The sequence below is a fragment of the Crocodylus siamensis genome, chromosome 1 (genome assembly GCF_052110815.1).
Source record: "Crocodylus siamensis isolate JL-2025a chromosome 1, ASM5211081v1, whole genome shotgun sequence".
Taxonomy (NCBI): domain Eukaryota; kingdom Metazoa; phylum Chordata; order Crocodylia; family Crocodylidae; genus Crocodylus; species Crocodylus siamensis.
The window spans coordinates 133,039,935-133,058,506 of NC_143395.1; the positions used below are offsets into that span (position 1 = coordinate 133,039,935).

At 37.1% G+C, this 18,572-nt stretch overlaps 1 protein-coding gene across 21 annotated transcripts in view; it reads left to right on the forward strand.

Moving 5' to 3' along the window:
• The window catches only part of AFDN (afadin, adherens junction formation factor), a 200,573-nt gene that overhangs the window by 118,355 nt on the left and 63,646 nt on the right, over positions 1-18,572 (forward strand). For 13 of the 21 annotated variants that reach the window (XM_090042962.1, XM_090042917.1, XM_090042999.1 and 10 more), the window contains exons 12-19: positions 219-337; positions 7,274-7,335; positions 8,279-8,484; positions 11,203-11,223; positions 11,967-12,112; positions 14,624-14,712; positions 16,550-16,815; positions 17,623-17,766. In XM_090042962.1, the coding sequence (XP_089899088.1) occupies positions 219-337; positions 7,274-7,335; positions 8,279-8,484; positions 11,203-11,223; positions 11,967-12,112; positions 14,624-14,712; positions 16,550-16,815; positions 17,623-17,766 (1,053 nt within the window). The remainder of the gene's footprint in view (positions 1-218; positions 338-7,273; positions 7,336-8,278; positions 8,485-11,202; positions 11,224-11,966; positions 12,113-14,623; positions 14,713-16,549; positions 16,816-17,622; positions 17,767-18,572) is intronic. The other 8 variants (XM_090042953.1, XM_090042970.1, XM_090042980.1 and 5 more) reach the window with 1 other exon arrangement.

Genomic DNA, 18,572 nt, shown 5'->3' on the forward strand with positions numbered 1-18,572 from the left:
CAGAAAATTACCAGATAGCTGCCTTTGCCTGTTGTGATATTTTGAATGACCAGTGTTCTCTTGTATTGTAGAGTGAACACCTGCTGTATTCTGTTTTGTACTCCCTCCTTTCAATTCCTCATCCCTTTCCTGAATTAATAAGCCTTTTTTATAGTGATGAGTATAAGTCTTGGCTGATCTGATGTGTGCATATTAAACATCTGTTGTGTTCAAATTAGAGCACCAACAGACTGGATGGTGACAGAACATCATCGGCATCCAGCACAGCTGAACGGGGCATGGTGAAGCCAATGATCAGAATAGAGCAACAACAAGAGTACCGCAGACAGGATGGGAGGTAAGAAATTCATTTTCTGTGACTCTTAATGATGGACATAGACTTATTTTAGGAGACCTGAAGCAGAGATTCCACACAAGCACAGTAAAATAGTGAGGGTGTTCTTCATTTTTTCACAGGGTAAAAAATCTTTCCTTTGAGAACTACCCTTCCTATTCCTTGACCCTTCTCAGAAGAAAGTAAAATATGATTAATCAAAGGGTGAAATTGTGTATTTACGCATCTTATGTCTTGGTTTCCTATAATTTTGTTGTTAGTAGGGTAATTGCTAATTTCCATAATTTTTTAGAACAATGTTGATTTTTTTGTAATCATTCAGTGTTCATCAGGTGGAATTTGTTGTTAACATAGGTATGGAATTACTTGATACTTTGATTGGGCTTCTGCATTTGTCAAGTGTAAGTTTACATGCCTGAGTGTACGGACAAAAAAGCACACAATTGAAGCTTGGTATTATTCCTCTTAGTTCAGTTGGCAAGCTTTGTGGGCAGAAAATGTCACCTTTTTCTGTCTATTCAGTCTTACCTCGCTTCTAAAAACTGTTATGACGGTCTAGTAAAACGACTCAAAATATGTTGCATCTGCATAGAAACGCACTTAGGGATGGATTTTATGATGTAGCTGTAGACAGTTAGGTGCTCAATCTTTGGTAAGTCTTAATGAACCGGGATAGAACTGTTTTTCAAGTTCAGAATATCATTTTCCAGACCCTCCAAACAGACTCACTCTGCTGCTGCATCACTTATTGGAGATGCCATGTTTTCCTGCTTCAGGTGGTCTCTGTAACCCCCTGGACCACAGATGATATGGTTCCAGCTGTGTTCCTTGCTGTATATATCTATCTAAGAGTCTGGACTCCTCCTAGGGAACATTTTTGGTAGAAGTCCTTACAAGTGCTCCCCAATGATAATTGAGATGGAAAGGAAGAATGAGAGATGCTTTTCTAGCTGCTTGAACTTGGTCTGAAATGCTAACACATTTCACAGTAACATTCCCAAAGACTTAGAAAATCTAAGTCTGTCTTCCCCAAGGGTCTTTGTAGGAGGATGAAAATGTCCAGGTATATTATTTCTGTTGCATCGTAACTTATCCACTGTCTTTGACTCTGCCAACGACACTTGACTTTGTAGAGAGTTAGCTCTTTAAAGAAATCGGAAAAAGTGAAAAACCTATTTGACAATCCAGTAAAAGTGTTATTTGAAACAAGGTAACATTACCTCTCTCCCCATTAGCCTCTATACTAATCTTTAGTCAAATCATGGTGGACAATAGTAAGTGGACAAAAAATACAACCTGAATATCGCTCAAGTTCTGTCTTAGGCAGGTGATATCCATCTCAGAAGTTGTGAGGTACTTGTTTAACATCTCTAACATCTTTCTTTCATTTTGGGATGGATTGGGGGTTCTCCTATCAGAAAGGGGTTAAAGTTTAGGTCCAGGTGGAGTGAATTAAAGAAAATGCTTTATCCTCTTGTTAGGGTTAATTTCTCATTCTGTAGAGCTTTGCACTGGGAAAAGCATTTGATGCTTTGATTTTTAAAGTGGCACTGGAGGTTGTCTGTCTTGGATATGATTCTATGATATGGATTAGCAGAAGCACCATCTTTAATTCTTCTCTCCAGGTAGTAAGTATTGTCAAGTTTTGTACTCGGGAAGTATTTGTTTGCAGGACTGCAAATGCAGGATTTTACTGGGGCTTCAAAGCAGACTTTTTAAAGAAGCTTAGATATCCAGTCTGATGCTCCCTGATGGTTATTATGAGGCCTAGGTGTGTATATAATATAGATGGGGTCAGTTTCTATTTCTCTTCCTCAGAAAACTACAGTGTTTTGGTACTTTAGGGGTTTTTGATTAAATAAGACTTATTTTTCTAGTTTGACAAAGAGCCCATGTATTGCAGTCAATTTCTTCAGCATTTTGTCTTTGTATATCCCTAGCGCACATTCATTTAATGGTATGATGGGATCTGATTCCTAATCCCAACAATTGTACCTCCTGCCATGCCGTATGTGCATGGCAGGGGTATGATTTTGGGATTGGGGGTCAGATCTCAGTCCTATCATCACTATTTGCCAATGTGGGGGGGCCACAGTCATGATTGTTGGATCCCACTGTACCAGCAAGTTGAAAGCTGAGTGCCTGCAGCCCAGCATGGACCAGTGGAGCCCTGCAGTTGGAACTGGCAGTCAACTAATTATCAGTCTTAGCATGAAGACTGCACTTGAGCCAGTTCAACCTCAGGTGTGATCCTGGGGCTGGAACTGACCTACCTGATGGTTTGTCTCAGTCCCAGAGCCCCATGTACCATGATGTCAGAAAACCTCATGTGCAACTGAGTTGCACATGTAGTTTTTTTAAGGTGCTGGTATGCCTGGGCTGTGTCATCTAGGAAAGGTTCTCTGACTTTCAGGTCCCCATGTGCTAGGGATTGCAGAAAACCACTTGTGCAGTGGGCTGTGCACGCAGTTTTTAGAAGTCCCAGCTCATGGGGACTGGATCGTAAGAAAAGGAAACCTCCATCTGATCCCAGGGTCTTCATGGCTAGGATGTGTCAAGTGTCTTCCTCTGCAGGTCTCTTGGAGCTGTGGGGTAAAGTAATCAACATGCTGGGTCTCCATGACCCAGCACCTCAGCCCAGCTGATGGGCTACACTTGCCTCAACACCCTAAAAACAGCAGGGTTCATCCCCGTGAGGGGTTGTGCCACCTAGCCGTCAGCCTGCCGACATAGGGGAGCTTTGGGGATTTTTCCATTAGGACCTATAGGTCGTGGATGTATGGGTTTAAGATGTTTGGTACTGAGTCTCACCCTTGTTGTATTCTCTTTTCTTACCCAAGAGTTTCTATATTTCATAGATTCATAGACATTAGGGCTGGAAGGGACCTCAGAAGATAGAGTCCAGCCCCCTGCCCCAGGGGCTGGAAGTCAGCTCTGGTCAGAGGATCTCAGTAAGATAAACATCCAGATTTCTCTTGAGGGCGTTCAGATTAGGTGCTTGAACCACCTCCAATGGCAGGCTGTTCCAGACCTTGGAGGCTCGGACAGTAAAGAAGTTCTTCCTTATGTCCAGCCTGAAAAAATGTATTTGTTTTTTGCATTTGCCAGATTGATAGATTTAATGGTATTGTATGTCATCTCTTCACTTGGTGCTTATAGTAATTTAAGCTTCAGTAGTTGATATCATAGCGAGTCATAGCTTTTTGGAGGTTTTTAAAGTTATGATATAGACATTTCCCTGTTGTTAACATATTTGTTAATGAGTACCTGTGGGTTAAGGAAACTGGTCAGAAGTTTATTTCTCGGAGTGGAAGGTTTGCAAAGATTACGGGGGTGCTAAAGAAATGTGATGCGACTTTATTACTGCATAGCAGAAAACAAGTATACAAGAGAATTGTTTTCTCTCCAAGCCAAATGTTGTCTCTGAGGAAATGCAGTTATAAATGGTTGTGGACTTGAATGTATCTAGCTATAAACTTCAGTTGAATGGGTATGTGGCTTGTATTAATTTTTCTGAATCCATGGCTGTGTGTACATAAATAAAGGAAAAGGATAGAGTAGATCTTTTTCTTCCAGCAGATGGCTCTTTACTTCATAAAATTAACTTGCAGGGCAGGAAATGCATAGGAACCTGTATAGGTTTGTATGTATATTAAGACTTGGGTATATTTAGTTTAGAACAACTATATCTTGTGATTAGATCACATACAAGTATTATTGCTACTTGTTTTTTTCTTTTTTGTAACTCTTGTGTAATAAATGTTTTTAGGTTTAGGTATCTAAATTATTCTTAGATTTGTGATTTAGTTATGAATGCTGAAAGCTCTTGCTTTTCATTGCCAATATGTTGACATTAATTTTTTGCATCCCTACAGAATATGCCTTGGTAGATATGGAGCTATATAATAAGCATCACAGTTTATTGGAGCTCCATATCTACCAAGGCATATTCTGTAGGGATACAAAATATTAATGTCAACATATTGGTGACAAAAAGTAAGAGTTCTCTTAGCATTCACAAATAAATAACAGATCTGATATGTAGACAGATATAGTTGAAGATATAAAAACAAAAATTAATTACCCTTGTTCGCATGTCTTATAATACAGTCATTGATTCTGTGATCATGCTACTTTTTCCATATTCAGTTCACAGCATGGACAGGACTTTGAAGTGAAACAGCAGTTCAGTATTTATTTTCACTTTTATTTTTCACTGCGTGGTCCCTTGTCTCACTTACTGTACACCAACCAAACTGAGTATGAAGGTCTCCTCATGCTTTTCTGTGATGCTTATCACTTTTGTATCTGATTTTCATACCTCCAAATGTTAAGTGTTTTCACAGCTCTCTCGGGAATTATTAAACTACTATTATCCCTGTTCTACATGTAGAGTACTGAAGCATGAAGGGATCACCTCAATAATAATGTTATTCAGTACTGATGGGTTTACTGTCTAGATCAGTACAGGATGACAACTTCAGAATACTTTGGCAACATCTACACGAAGCCTTACAAGCCCCCATGCCCTTCCAGTCCTTAACATCTATGAAACCAGTTGTAGTAGCATTAGGAAGAGAGAATAATTTTTGTATACTTCCCATCTGTATTGGGCATGCTGAAAGGAGGTCGTCTTGGCATAGTATATTTGCAAGGTTATTGGAGTGCTGACTCTCTTCCTTTTTAAGGTCCTAAATTCATCTACCTCACACAATATTTCGCTTGTATAATTGGCAGGTTGGTATGACAGCATTGTTTTATCTTTTTATAGATTCATTTTCTTATGCAATCTGTGTGCATCTTAACTTGTGGAAGTACATAAATATAAGCAGAATGCATTGGTGTTAAATGCCATTTTAAAGTCTAATATTACACGTTCCTTTTAGAGGATGCAACATCTAATCAATATTTAATGGCCACATTGACTAGACATGCAGACTGTTCTGGCTTATTGTGAAAATCTAGCTGTTGAGCAATGTGAAAAGTAGACTTTTATAAAGGATATGGTACAAGACATGATAAAAGCTTGAAATGCAACCGGCAGCAAAATAGCTTAGAATTGTCATTGTCAAACTAAATTATTGTGAGAACCTTAAAAGGGCACCTTAGTTGAAGTAACTTTTTTTTTGATGTGCTCATCCTACCTCTGCAGAAACTAACTTGCTACATCTGGCTCAAAAGAAAATTACTGTTTATAAATTTACAGATAGCTTAATATACCTTAAGTAGTCCCTTTTTTGACTAGTTCCTTCTATCCACACTTAATATTTTTAAGACTACTACTCCTCTTTTAAGAAAATCAGTATTTAGAGATTGATAAGCCACTTTATTCATTATTATAACTTAGATTTTTATCACTGGATACTGGAATTCTAGTTCTTATAGGGCCATTCATACATTTCCCCTGTACCTCTTACTGCTGTTTTCTTCCTGGTTTGGGGACACCTGGCACCACACAGTCTCTGACAGTTTTTTTTGGCTGGAGTGACAGGATCGCCAGCACCTAAGTCTTCCTTCAAGGCAAGAAGCCTCAACAAAATAAAAAAAAAATGAACAGAATCCCTGAATGTTTACCTCTTTTCATTTGGAATTGCAAATTTTTTTATATTAATGCCATGTCTCTAGTGTGGAAGCCTTTGCTTCACAAATATTATGAATGCACAAGATCTTGTGTGAGGGCTCTTAATACAGCTTTAGACTTGCATTAATAGGTACTAGCATAAAACTACTGAAAATGTAGTTCAGTCACCAGAGTTAAAATGTATACCCCTTGTGACTGTGTGGAAGGTGGTCATTTTTTTTCACATTAGTGTTTCAATAGATTGTAAATAATGGAAAAGCTTACTGTAACTTAAAAAATATTAAGCGTTTGCTAGCGTGATACATTGAGGTTGAAATGTAATTGTAGCAAAAGGATTTTAGTGCTTACTGATTGACTACACTTTACAAGTCTGTTCCTTTTATCTGTAATCATGATGTTCGTGACAGAAAATTTAATAAATTAAAGTGGAAGAATACTTTCATATTTTCTCAAACCAAGGTGTAGCTAGTGAATTTAATTTTAGATCTTTCGTCAATGACCATCTTCTGTGAAGTCAACAGGCTAGAAGCTTTTACTCTGAAAAGCGGCTATATAAAAATGTCACCATCATCTGCATATGTCTGCTCAGATGTATGCAGCTTGCCATCTGTGTGCTCTGATGGCAACATAAGCTTTTGCTGCTTCTATTTGCTAGTTCTGCAGAGCCAGCACTGATATGAGCAGAAATTTTCTCCTGAATTCTAATTTGGTTTGACTTTTTCAGGTCCCGGGTTAAGTTTGTAGTACTGGCAGCCAGTAAAGCCGATATAATTGTCAACTAGACATAAGATTAATCACTGGATAAAACCACATAATGCCAGCTACTATCACTGAAACTTAAAAGTTAGATGAAATGTAAAGAGCATATACTTCATCTCTCCTAGGGAGGGAAAGGAATTGGAGTCCTAAATTGCTTCCTGCAAGCGTTTTTCTATAATAACTAGTATAGTACATGTTTACAATGAGGCAATCCTTGTAAGCTGAAGTTTAATTAACTTATCCTTTATGCATTCTTAAATAGATTGTTTTATTGTGAAATTTGAGTCACATCAATGGCAGGTGGCAGGCTGACTTGATCAGTATAGCATACAGTGCAAAGAAGGGCATTCATTAATAATGCAGACACCACAGTTCAGGTTTGCACTGTGCTCTTGTGTTGTAGGCAAGCATACTTGGGAATGAATCTAAAAGAGAGGTGGAGCAAACAAAATTGAGTAAAATCAAAGTATATATTTTGTGGGGAAAATGCTGTGTACAGGTTCAAAAATAAAACCCTTGGAGAAATCTGTATCATTTGACAGTGGAATGAACTTTACCTATGTGAATTGTTTCTTCCAATATTCTCCCTCTTCCTTTAGATCTCAGGACACGCATGGGCCAGAACTCGTATTACCTGCAAGCATCGAATTTAGGGAAAGTTGTAAGTATTTTATAAAGATTTAACTACTATTTGCAATAAAATTATATTAAATATTATATTTAAAGTAAACTAATGCTTTTCTTAAAGTCAGAGGGCAGGTTGAAAATGAAAATCAATGTTTATTTTCCCAATATGGCTGGTGGGGGTGGGGGAAAGAAAATGGTTAAGGTACTAGGGATAGGCACTTTAAATGCATTGGGCTTTTGACAAAAGTCTAATATAATATTCGACACATGAAGAATTTATATGGGATGGATGCGGTCTTTTGCACCATTAGCAACTATGCCTCTAACTGGGTATTTGGAGACAAAGAATGCCAAATGTAGTTAGCGTCCATCCCATATGAATTCTTCATGTGTCGAATATTATATTAGACTTCTGTCAAAAGCCCAATGCATTTAAAGTGCCCATAAAGATTATCATGTAAAACTTAAATTTGGATAACCTTGGACTTCATTGTTCTGCTATAGCTTGTAGACTCTCTTGGTTAAGACTCATCATGTGTTTCTTAGCTAACCAATTGTATTGTGTGAAGCCTCAATATTTGAAAACTGAATAGGAGAGTTTGTGCAGGGAAACTTTCAGCTGAATCTAAATGGGTTTTAACAATGGCTTTTGGAGGGGGTAGGGTAGAAAAGTGAAATCTTGTTTTTGTTTTTGTTTTTTAAAAAAAACCCACCTGTTTCTAGGGCAGGCAACATATAAATAAATGAGAGATAATATTGTCCATATCTTGTTTTATATCCAAATGCCGTATTGTGACATTTCAGTAGCTGCAATGTATAAATGAGACAATTAGCAGCATATTAGCTGAATAAAAGAGCATACAATGCCCTCTTTCTTTCCCCCCCTCCATAATCCTTGTTTCATTGTATTATGAAGCTGTTTTTCATTTTTCTTTTTATTGCGGGATGATTTTTTGGTGTGTCATTTGTTTCCACAGCTGAAGATGCCTTCTTATCTGCCATTATAAATTATACCAATAGTTCAACAGTTCATTTTAAACTATCTCCTACTTACGTTTTGTACATGACTTGTCGGTATGTATTGTCAAGCCAGTACAGACCTGACATCACTCCTACTGAGCGTACTCACAAAGTCATTGCAATAGTCAACAAGATGGTGAGCATGATGGAAGGAGTTATCCAGGTGAGTTTCAATCTGCAAAGACAAAAAAAGTAACATTTGCAAAGAAAATTTGTCAGTAATTTATATCTTGAAGATTGTAATTTCAATTTAGGATTTTTTTAGCTTTTCACTTAGAATATTGTCAAATATCAGCTTGTTATTTGCATTTATATTGGTGAAATATTTTCCTTGCAAATGAGAAATATGATGTGAGAGAGTAAGCTATTTTTCTCCTGGAGGGAAAAAAATTGCAGGCTTGCTGATGACCTGTGTTAGGAAAAGAAGGTTTATTTCTATATCTTGCATCATGACTGATCCACTATTCCCATAGCACAAATTTATTTTTATGAATTACTACTTTTCTATGAGAAATTCTGATGTAAACTGCAGTTGCATTTTAAATAAGGCCTAATAAAACAGGCATTTACGTTGACCAGTGAATTGTCTAGAAAACCATTTTTTAAAATGTGGTTTTTTCCCGCCACTTTTTTGATTCTGTGCATCTAATGGAAACCTACGGTAGTGTTCAGGTTAATTTTTTTTCTGATCCAAGTTGATATACATGTCAGTCATGTATAGAGGGAGGAAAGTTTAAGGTCAAGATAAGTTAGTATATACTAACATAAAGCCAAGTCCTGCTTGCTTTAAACATACGGGAGTTGTGGTTGTACAGTGAAAATAGGGTCAAGTTGTAGTATTGACTATGAACTTTAAAAGGGAATGCCAGGTACTTCTTAGCTCTTGTTAAAATATGCTTCTGTTGCATTATTTAACAAATATCCTGAAAAATAAAGTTATGATATATTTAATCTATTATTACTGTTTGCTCTATCTTATTGCAGATGTTTTCTAGGCAGAATTGTTAAAATGCTTCTTTATATTATATAAAATATGTTTGCATACACTTTCTTTCAGATTAGTTAAAAATAAAAAAAGCCAAAGTTCATGTTCATTTTCTACTTAAATGTATTATTTATGCCTATTAGAGTAAGTCCTTGGGGCCAGGGCCCATTGTGCTAGGCACTGTACAAACATACAACAAAGAGACAATTCCTGGTTCAAAATTTTGAAATCTGTGCAAAAATTTCAGAAAACAGGTCAATTTGAAAAACAAACAGATGGGCAGAATTAGCTGATTGAATATCACTGGTCAGCATGAGAAAAATGTGATTGTGGTAAACCAGCTTTCATTACTGGCAGTTGATAGGTAATGATAGGTAAAGGAGGGGGGCAAGACTGGCATATGCTAGTGATGGATGAGCTTTTGACAGAAGGTCACTTAAATTCTGAAAGCCACTTGAGGTAATGCAAAAGAGGAAGTTGATTTTTGAGGCAAGGCAAGATGAGCTGCAGGATAACACCAAATAGTGATTGTAGACATCCTATTTGGTGATCAGGGAGAAGAGATGGTAGCTGGAGACTTATTTGAGGATCAAGAGGGGGATTTTTAGGATAGGCAAGGCTAGCATATTGGAGAAAGGAAGACAAAGGGAGACATCAAGGAGGAAAAAGATAGATGATGAGCACAGTGTCAAGAGATCTAAACAAGCTAGTGACATGGAGCAGGTGGACAAGGTAGAAGAGAACATGTAAGATTCTATCTCCAGAAAGAAGGGGAGATTGTCTATTTTGGTTTTTATCTGTCAGGTTTATAAGGAGATTTAATACTTCTAATAAAATGCCTAAAAACTGCTCTCTCAAATTAAATTATGTGAAATATTTTCAGCTTTTGTGTTAGTGAATATAAATAGTACAGAAGATTAGGCTTCCATGTGGTAGAAAAGTTAGTTAATGAAATAAAATAGTGGAATAGCATTATACCAGTATACTTTATTTCTTGTATGGAAATTTGGTTTTATAGTTGTTTGATTTTTAAACTCTGCAGTTTTGCTGTCCCTCAAAGTTTTCTGGCCTCTACTTTTAGAGGGAATATTACCGTTGTAGCCAATAATTATGGTCTTAAGTCAATTCAGGGTACTTAGAGGAGAGTTGGTTTCCAGTGGAACTTTTAAATGAAGAGTTAGAACTAGCGGTGTCAGATGACGTCTCACATTTGAGCGTTCTGAGTACAAATAGAAAATAAGGAAGCTAGAGTCTGCTCTTAATTGATAAGTCATATTACTAGATATTAGACACTTCTACATTTTACCTTTTGCTTTTTCACTCTTAGTGTAGTTTGTATGTTGCAGTCAAGTTGTGTGTAGTATTTAACTTGTTTTCATTGTGTTTTCAATCAAAAGCTATGTATAAATTTGTCTTGGCCTTGTATTTTATATTTTATTTTTTAATTTTCCTTTTGTCCCTGTTTGTGTTTGTACATGGTCTTTGTTGCGGTAGTATGGGCAAGTAAGGCTCTCAAATTAGTATTCATGCTGCCTTACAGTGTATGCAGCTCCAGAATGGCTTGGAGTATGCCCTGCAGGATTCCTGTGGTACACTGACTCTGGATTAGCCAACAGCCTGTGATGTTAAATATTTGAGGGCATTCCTTGAATTAATTATTACCCATTAACAAGGCGATTCAGTTCCTTGTCGTCATGCTACTGGGTTCACCTAAAATGTTCCTTTTTTTTAAGTTGTCTCAATTGTATTGCAGCCTCTGATAAAATTCATTTAGGTGTAACAGTGCACATATGTGTTTGTACCTTCATATTAGTGTTTGATTTCTAAACCTACCATGATTGTTCACAAGTTTCTTTCTTCTATTCTGTTTGATTTCCTTCGTCCGTTTTTCTCCAGGAGGTAGACCAGGTTGATCAGGTAGGACATCCTGCTGGGAACTGATCCTAGCTATGTTGGCTTAGCTCAGTTTCTCATGCTGCTTCCATGTCAAAAAACAATACTCAAACAGCGGGACTGAACAGTTCATAACACTCATTCAGCAACTGGAACATGCAGTACTAAAATCCTTTTTTGACTGTGCAACTTTTATCGGCATTCCATAATTTCTGCTTAACGCACTTCAATGTGGATATGAAATGACCAAAGTTCTTTTTCTTCCCTTTTATTTTTTTCTTTTGTTTGCGGTTCCTATTCTTTGGATCTCATCTGAGGTTGCCTGGCCTAGCATTTGTGGTCGGGAGCTGGTGAGATAGATCAGTACTTTGATACTGAGGTGCCTGGTGTCAAAGCCAGTGACTAGCAGTATCAGGGTGGCAGTGGGTCATAGTAAATATGTGCTTGTGCACACGCAGATTACCAGATAATGCATACAGCTGAGCTTTTGGCACTGCATAACTAGACGCTAATGCCATTTTTTCTCTTTCAACTAATGCCAGTTGGGACGGAATCTGTACATACTTTTAAATATTAAAAAAACTTAACGTATCAGTTTGCATAGTTGCACTATTCTATACACCAAAACATTTTGCGAATATCTGGTATCTGAGGTACGTTTGGTGAAATGGGAAAGGTACTGGTCTATCTGTGGAGCCTTTTTAAACTGAAATATCTGATCAAAAAGGTACTTCTATGTATTGTTTGCTTCTTTTCTTTACCTACAGAAGCAAAAGAATATTGCTGGGGCACTTGCCTTCTGGATGGCAAATGCATCTGAGCTGCTCAATTTTATAAAGCAAGACCGAGATCTCAGCCGAATTACTTTAGATGCACAAGATGTTTTGGCACATTTGGTTCAAATGGCTTTCAAGTAAGGGCACTGAACTTATGTATCTTTTATAAATTTCCCATACTCAAATACTAAGCATTATTTCGACATTCCTGAAAAGTGCTACACATTTTTGTTACATTTTGTAAAATGGGCCCCATATCCTATGAGTGGATGAGATTTCCATTGCTTTGGCTAGTCACATCATTAAGGATCCTTTGGACTCTGCTAAGATTTTGCTCTGCATCAATTTTTCATAGGATCACAGGAAAGCAGGACTAGAAGGCACCACACCAGGGCATTAGGTCCATCATGGCAGGATCATTTCTGGGTAAACAGTCCCTGAAAAGTATCTGGCCAACCTGCTTCTCAAAAGATCCAGGGATGGAGATTCTACAACTTCTCTAGCATGCCTGTTTCAATGCTTTATATACCCCTCGTAGTCCAAAAGTTCCTTCTAATTTCCAACCTAAACCTGCTCTGCTGCTAGTCTGAGGCCATTGCTTCTACACCTGCAGCAGCAGAGAAAAGCCTATATCTAGCTTTTTCTATAATCACCCTTCAGCTATTTGAACTGTTACCAACACTCCCCTCCCCCCACCCCTCACACACTGTTCCATTTGCCAGACAAAATTACCTTAGTTCTTTCAGACTTTCCTCTTAAATCAAGCTTTCCAGGCTTCTAAAATTTTGGTGCTCTCCCCTGTCCATGTATTTCTTAAGGTGTGGTTCCCAAAATTGGATGCATTACTCCAGGTGAGGCCTCACCAATGCATTATTCCTGTTCCTTGTTCAGCACATTCAGGGATCTTACCTTCTGGGTGTGATTGGCTCCTTGATATACTTGTTTAAATCAGCTTGTATATCCTGGATATATTTGTTAAATATATATAATTGTGTGTAGTGATTAGTCAGATGTTCTGTATGCATTTGTTTTATCTGTAACCTAAGAGTGTTTTTGGAGCTGTTTAGAACATCTTTGATGCAAATGCTATGATTCATGTATAATGGGGTTATTAATCAACAATTTATGCATAAAATATAATTTTGAGTGGTGTCTAAAGTTGTAGGGGGTTCAGTAAGAGCAAGCGCTCGTGTATGAAAAAAATGAGTTCTGTTGTCCAGATCATTTGGGCATAAGAATTCAAAAGGTGCATCCTTTCTCTCTGGGCATTCTGTTTGAATAAGGTGTGCATGGAAGTACTTTGAAGGAAAACTTCCTCAAATTAAGATGTGATACATGTTGTAGTTAGTACAGATTTCAACAGAAATAAGTGATCTAATTGTTTTTGAACAAAGTTGCATCTTTGAGGTTAAGATAAGGAAATGCTTCTTAGATTGTAGTACTGGCAATTTGCCTCAAAGAGAAAATAGCCAAACACTTAGCAACAGGACCATAACAAAGCACTTTAGGAAGGAAACATGAACATTTCTTGCTACTGTGTAATTGGCATAAATGGAAGTTGCAAAGATACACCTTTTGGACAGGGGAAAAATTTTCCACCTTAACTGTACAAACCTCCGTTTTCTGTCAACATTAATAACATATTCAAAGCTAGGCAGGTCCATGCAGTTTCTTTGTTTAGGAATAGACTGGGTTTTCAAAACTAGGAAAGAAGTGTGCATCCTTACCCCAAGATATTACACTATATTACGGTTTCATTATAACTAAGAACCTACCTAATTCCTGGTGGAAGTTTGTGGTGCATTGGTACCTTTAATCTCGCCCTTTTACCCTCTTCTTCCCCCCTGCCCGCTGAGTGGCCGTTATGCTGTAGTTTTTGCCTTTTGGCCACTTAGCAGGAGGGGTGTAAACAGGAGGGCGGGGGTGAGGGGTGTGGTGAAAAGAGTGAAATTAAAGGTGTTGCTGTGCTTCAAATTTTCACTATGATTTAGTTAGGTCCCTTATTATAACCCTAACCATTGATTCCTTTTCCACCAATAAATGGTTCAGGAGCTTGATTGTTGTATGATGCACTCATCTATTTTAATTGGGCTATTATTTTGAGATAGCAGTGCCGTAATACTGTAGACTTTACTTTTCCATTACTGTAAAATGAAGGCATTGAAACCCTAATTTCTGTTTGTTTGATTTTTAAATAATTCCATATAGCTCCTGTTATGTTCCATGAAGTTAAGCTAACTGTTTCAAGTTCTGGGTTGTTATTTCAGTCTCTCCATTTTTTTCTCAAAGAGTTTTTTATAGGTCTTAAAAGGTTGTTTAAGACTTGGAAACCTTTCTTTAGGCTCCTAATTTATTATATTACATATGGGACTATGTAAAAGTTTTGTTTTAAGATGACCAACGCATTTTCTACATGCTTGCTGAGCTGATTCCTTTTTTTGCAAGGTTTCTAGAGAAGATGTAGGATTATTGGTCAGACTGAATCCTTTGAAAAAAAATGTCATTTGTTTCTGGTATAGCTGTAAGCTTAAGTTTTGTGATTTTAGGAATCCTATAATGGTATATCAAGATCTTTTAGACTTTGAAAGTGTACAGAATAATACATATGGTTAACATTTACGGAATTGCAAAATTGTGGATGTTTTCAGATACCTGGTTCACTGTCTTCAGTCAGAGCTTAACAACTACATGCCTGCATTCCTTGATGATGAAAATAATCCTCAAAGGCCTAAAATAGGTTAGAATCCTTTTTTTCTTTCCACTAAATCAGGCTCTGTACACCTTGTAATGGATTAATTAAATGTCTTTTTTTGTTGTTGATGTAAGATTTAGTTACTGTCACTAATGCCTAAGAGTTATGTGTGAATATACTCTATCTAGATAATAGAGTAGGCTTTAAATGGAAGGAAAATATTCTTTTAAAATAGAGAGAAACTTGCATAAACCCAATGACTTGGGAAGAACTGATATAGAAGTTACTATAAATTTGTTATATCTTTCTGGCTAGGAACAGTATTCAAAAAGCCTCAGCTGGAATTGATCAGTCTTTGCAGGTTAGTCTAACCTGGCTAGGCTAAATCAGTTTTGTAACCAGACAGACATCCCAGAAATGCAGACACATGCCTGCAGTGGCTCAGGCTAGAAGCCGGGGGATGCTAAAGCGACTGTCCCTTCCCTTGCACATAGCTGAGCTGAGGGGGGCGTGGCCAGGCTCCAGCAGGATCCTCTGATTAGGGAGAAATGTAGCATTATGATCAAATTGTTGGATATAGCAGGAAAAGGAAAATGGGCTATGCAGGAGAAAGCTATTAATTAAAAAAGGACATCTTTTACAGAACAGTAAATATGAAGAAAACTGAGGACCTAAGGAAAGGGTTCTGTTTAATAAATATAAAAGCTTGTTCCAATGTGAAAGCCATCTTTTTTATATATTTAAAAGCTTTAATCTTTTTTATAACCTTTAGCTGACAAGTTATCCTAAAATTATACGCAAAAAAGTCACTGTCTTTTCAGTATTATATGCAAACAATAGTGCTGATTTTATTAAAAATATAATGTGATCTCAACTGACAACCTTAGTTTGTGAGATTCACATTCATGCAAAATTTAGTAGGTAACAATAAGCCTACACTAAGCAGTCAGCCATACACAATCGTTTCTAGTGATGATGGCACATTTATAGTTACCTTTTTAGCTACTTGAAAGTACAACACAATTTTCCAAGTGAAGATGCAAGTAACATTACTTATTTGTTAAATGAAAATTTATAGTAATGCCTTTAAGTCCTCAAATAAGGCTTGAGCGTCAGTGACAGTGTTTTTTCCTCTGCAGTTGTGTTCTACAAATATTAAACTTACCTATTAAGCAGTTTCCAAGGAGAATATTTTGGTTATCTGCTTAAATTAATTAGCAGAAGGAGAGTGTGGAGTGTCTATTATGCAGAGTTTCAGAAAAGTAGTTGGTAAAAGGGGATAATAATATGGATGTATAAAACAGTTTATAACAGCTTTATACATTGATATATAATATCAATATAATAGCCTGTTGTCTTTGATTATGTTCTGTGAGAAGGAGGGAATCAAATGATTGAACTGTCTTTTTTCTGCTAGTATGCTTACTACTTACCAATAGTATGGATAATTTAAAGTATAAGGTATGCCATGGGTCTCTAACTTAAGGATTCTTACTTTTATATGAATTAAAATTTTAGAACACAAAATACATGTATACAAAGGAAAAACGTGGTCTGCATCTCCAAAGTATAGTTAATTGGTTAGTAAACCTGCATGCTGCAACTTTTGTGTATAGATTCAATTTTTTACTTTTAAAATATCCTATTTAAATGAAGCTTTTGGTTATTAAACTGGTCCTGAACTCTAAGGCATGATGCCTACTCACTGGTTCGTTCTGCAGAATAAACATGAACAGTACTAGGACTTTCATGATTCACGCAGTAGTACTCTAATATCAGTTAAATCAGGTTAGATGTCTCAGCCTACAGTTGTTTAAAGCATGAACACTAATTGCATACTTCATTATGTAAATGTAATTCATTTTGTGCTTTGTCTCTGTAGATGATGTCTTGCATACGTTAACTGGAGCTATGTCCCTGTTGCGACGATGTAGAGTGAATGCTGCGCTAACTATACAACTCTTCTCTCAGCTGTTTCATTTTATCAACATGTGGCTTTTTAATAGACTTGTTACTGATCCAGATTCAGGATTGTGCTCGCATTACTGGGGAGCCATCATTCGCCAGCAGTTGGGCCATATTGAGGCCTGGGCGGAAAAGCAGGGCCTAGAACTGGCTGCTGATTGTCACCTAAGCAGGATAGTGCAGGTAAGCATTCTGATGCTTGCCTCTGAGAGACATACTCCTAGTTAGCACCCCCCCCCCGAACACAGCATATTGGGCACTATAATAATGTAAATCTCTTCTGAAATACTGGATCAGTATATAGAGATAAAACTTTCTGATCTATTACCGCACCAGTTATTGAAAAAATATGATAATATCTTGATGTGCTTTTGCCAAGAGAAATAACTCTGTTTCTGCCTAAAATGTCAAGTATATCTTCGTTGAACGTATAGACAAGTAGTTGAAAAATTAAGTCTTCCTCGCATAGTATTCCTTTGATACCCATATTGAGCCACTGTATTGGTCTTGATAACCATAGTGGCTGCTTGCAGACTTTAAAAAAATAATAAAAACCAGTACTTGAAGTTCTGTATGCTCCCAGTGCATGCCCAGAAGAGGCAGCATTTTAGTTGGACCCAGTTTGCCCAGTGCTTTTATAGATCAGGTGCTTTAGTGGGGCACTTTTGGTGCTTTTATCTAATAGCCGATTGACTCCACTATAGGTAAAAGTGTCAAAAAGCCCTGCTGAAGCACCCAATCTCTGCAGATGCTGCAGAGCGAGGTCAAAGTAGCATGCTGCTGCTTCTGGTAAAGCGTGGGGTGTTTTTTGGGGGGGGGAGGGGCGTTAACATCTGCAGGCAGCCATTATTCTTTAACAACAATTCTGCTACTTGCTGCATGACTTTCTCTCACTTTTCTCTGTTGATCAAGATAAATTATGAAATATGTAAGGGCTAAATTTCCATTTCCTTCTCAAATTACAATTTAATTTCCCTATTCCTTTTTCAGGCTACTACACTGCTAACCATGGATAAGTACTCACATGATGACATTCCACATATTAACAGTACCTGCTTTAAGTTGAATTCCCTACAGTTACAAGCACTGTTGCAGAATTATCACTGTGCTTCAGATGAACCATTTATCCCAACAGTAAGTCTCTCTCTACATTTACTGGGTTCTTCAACATATCCTAGCTGAAGAACATTAGCCACTACAAAAAATGCAATTGTTCTTTGAATTTATAGCTGTAGTAATGGCATTAAATAACTGGCATTACAGTCTTTATTATGGAAAAGAAATGAAAGTTGATCAAATATTTAACTTCAGTGATTTTGTGCAAAATGTTATGAGTCATTACTTTAAAGCTGGTGTTGGCGACATCTTCAGGTAAGCAAATTGATGCATAGTTTCAACTTTTCTATCCTATTTCATGTTTTTAAGGTTGAAGCTATGCAGTTACTTTACTTTAAAAACATCTAGTATTCTAAATCTTGCCTGTAAAGAAGTTTTACTGGCTTTTGCCAAGAACAATTTTTCTGCCTGTGCAAAACTACAAATGGATTTGGATGAGAACATTAAGAGCTTAAAGAACAAATGATAAATCGCAGGATAGCTTTTCTCCACATCTGAAGGTTTTACAGATTTTAATGAGTTACATTTTAGACAGTATTTCAGTAATCTAAACACTTTAATAGTATCAGTGCATGTATTTAGTGTGCTTTTGCAAGTGTCTCTTATTTACTATATTTACTTGATTCTTAGATGAGGTTGCCCCCTCCCCCCCAGTCAGCATGGGGGTGGAGGGAAAGCCCCTTTGTCTTAGATTCAAGTACGGAGCAGGGGGAGGGGGCAGACAACTGCTGTGGCTTTTACTCTGGAAATTATAACAAATTTTATCATTTTTCCATATACAGAATCTAATGGGGAAGGTTTCTTAGATTTGAGTAAATATGATA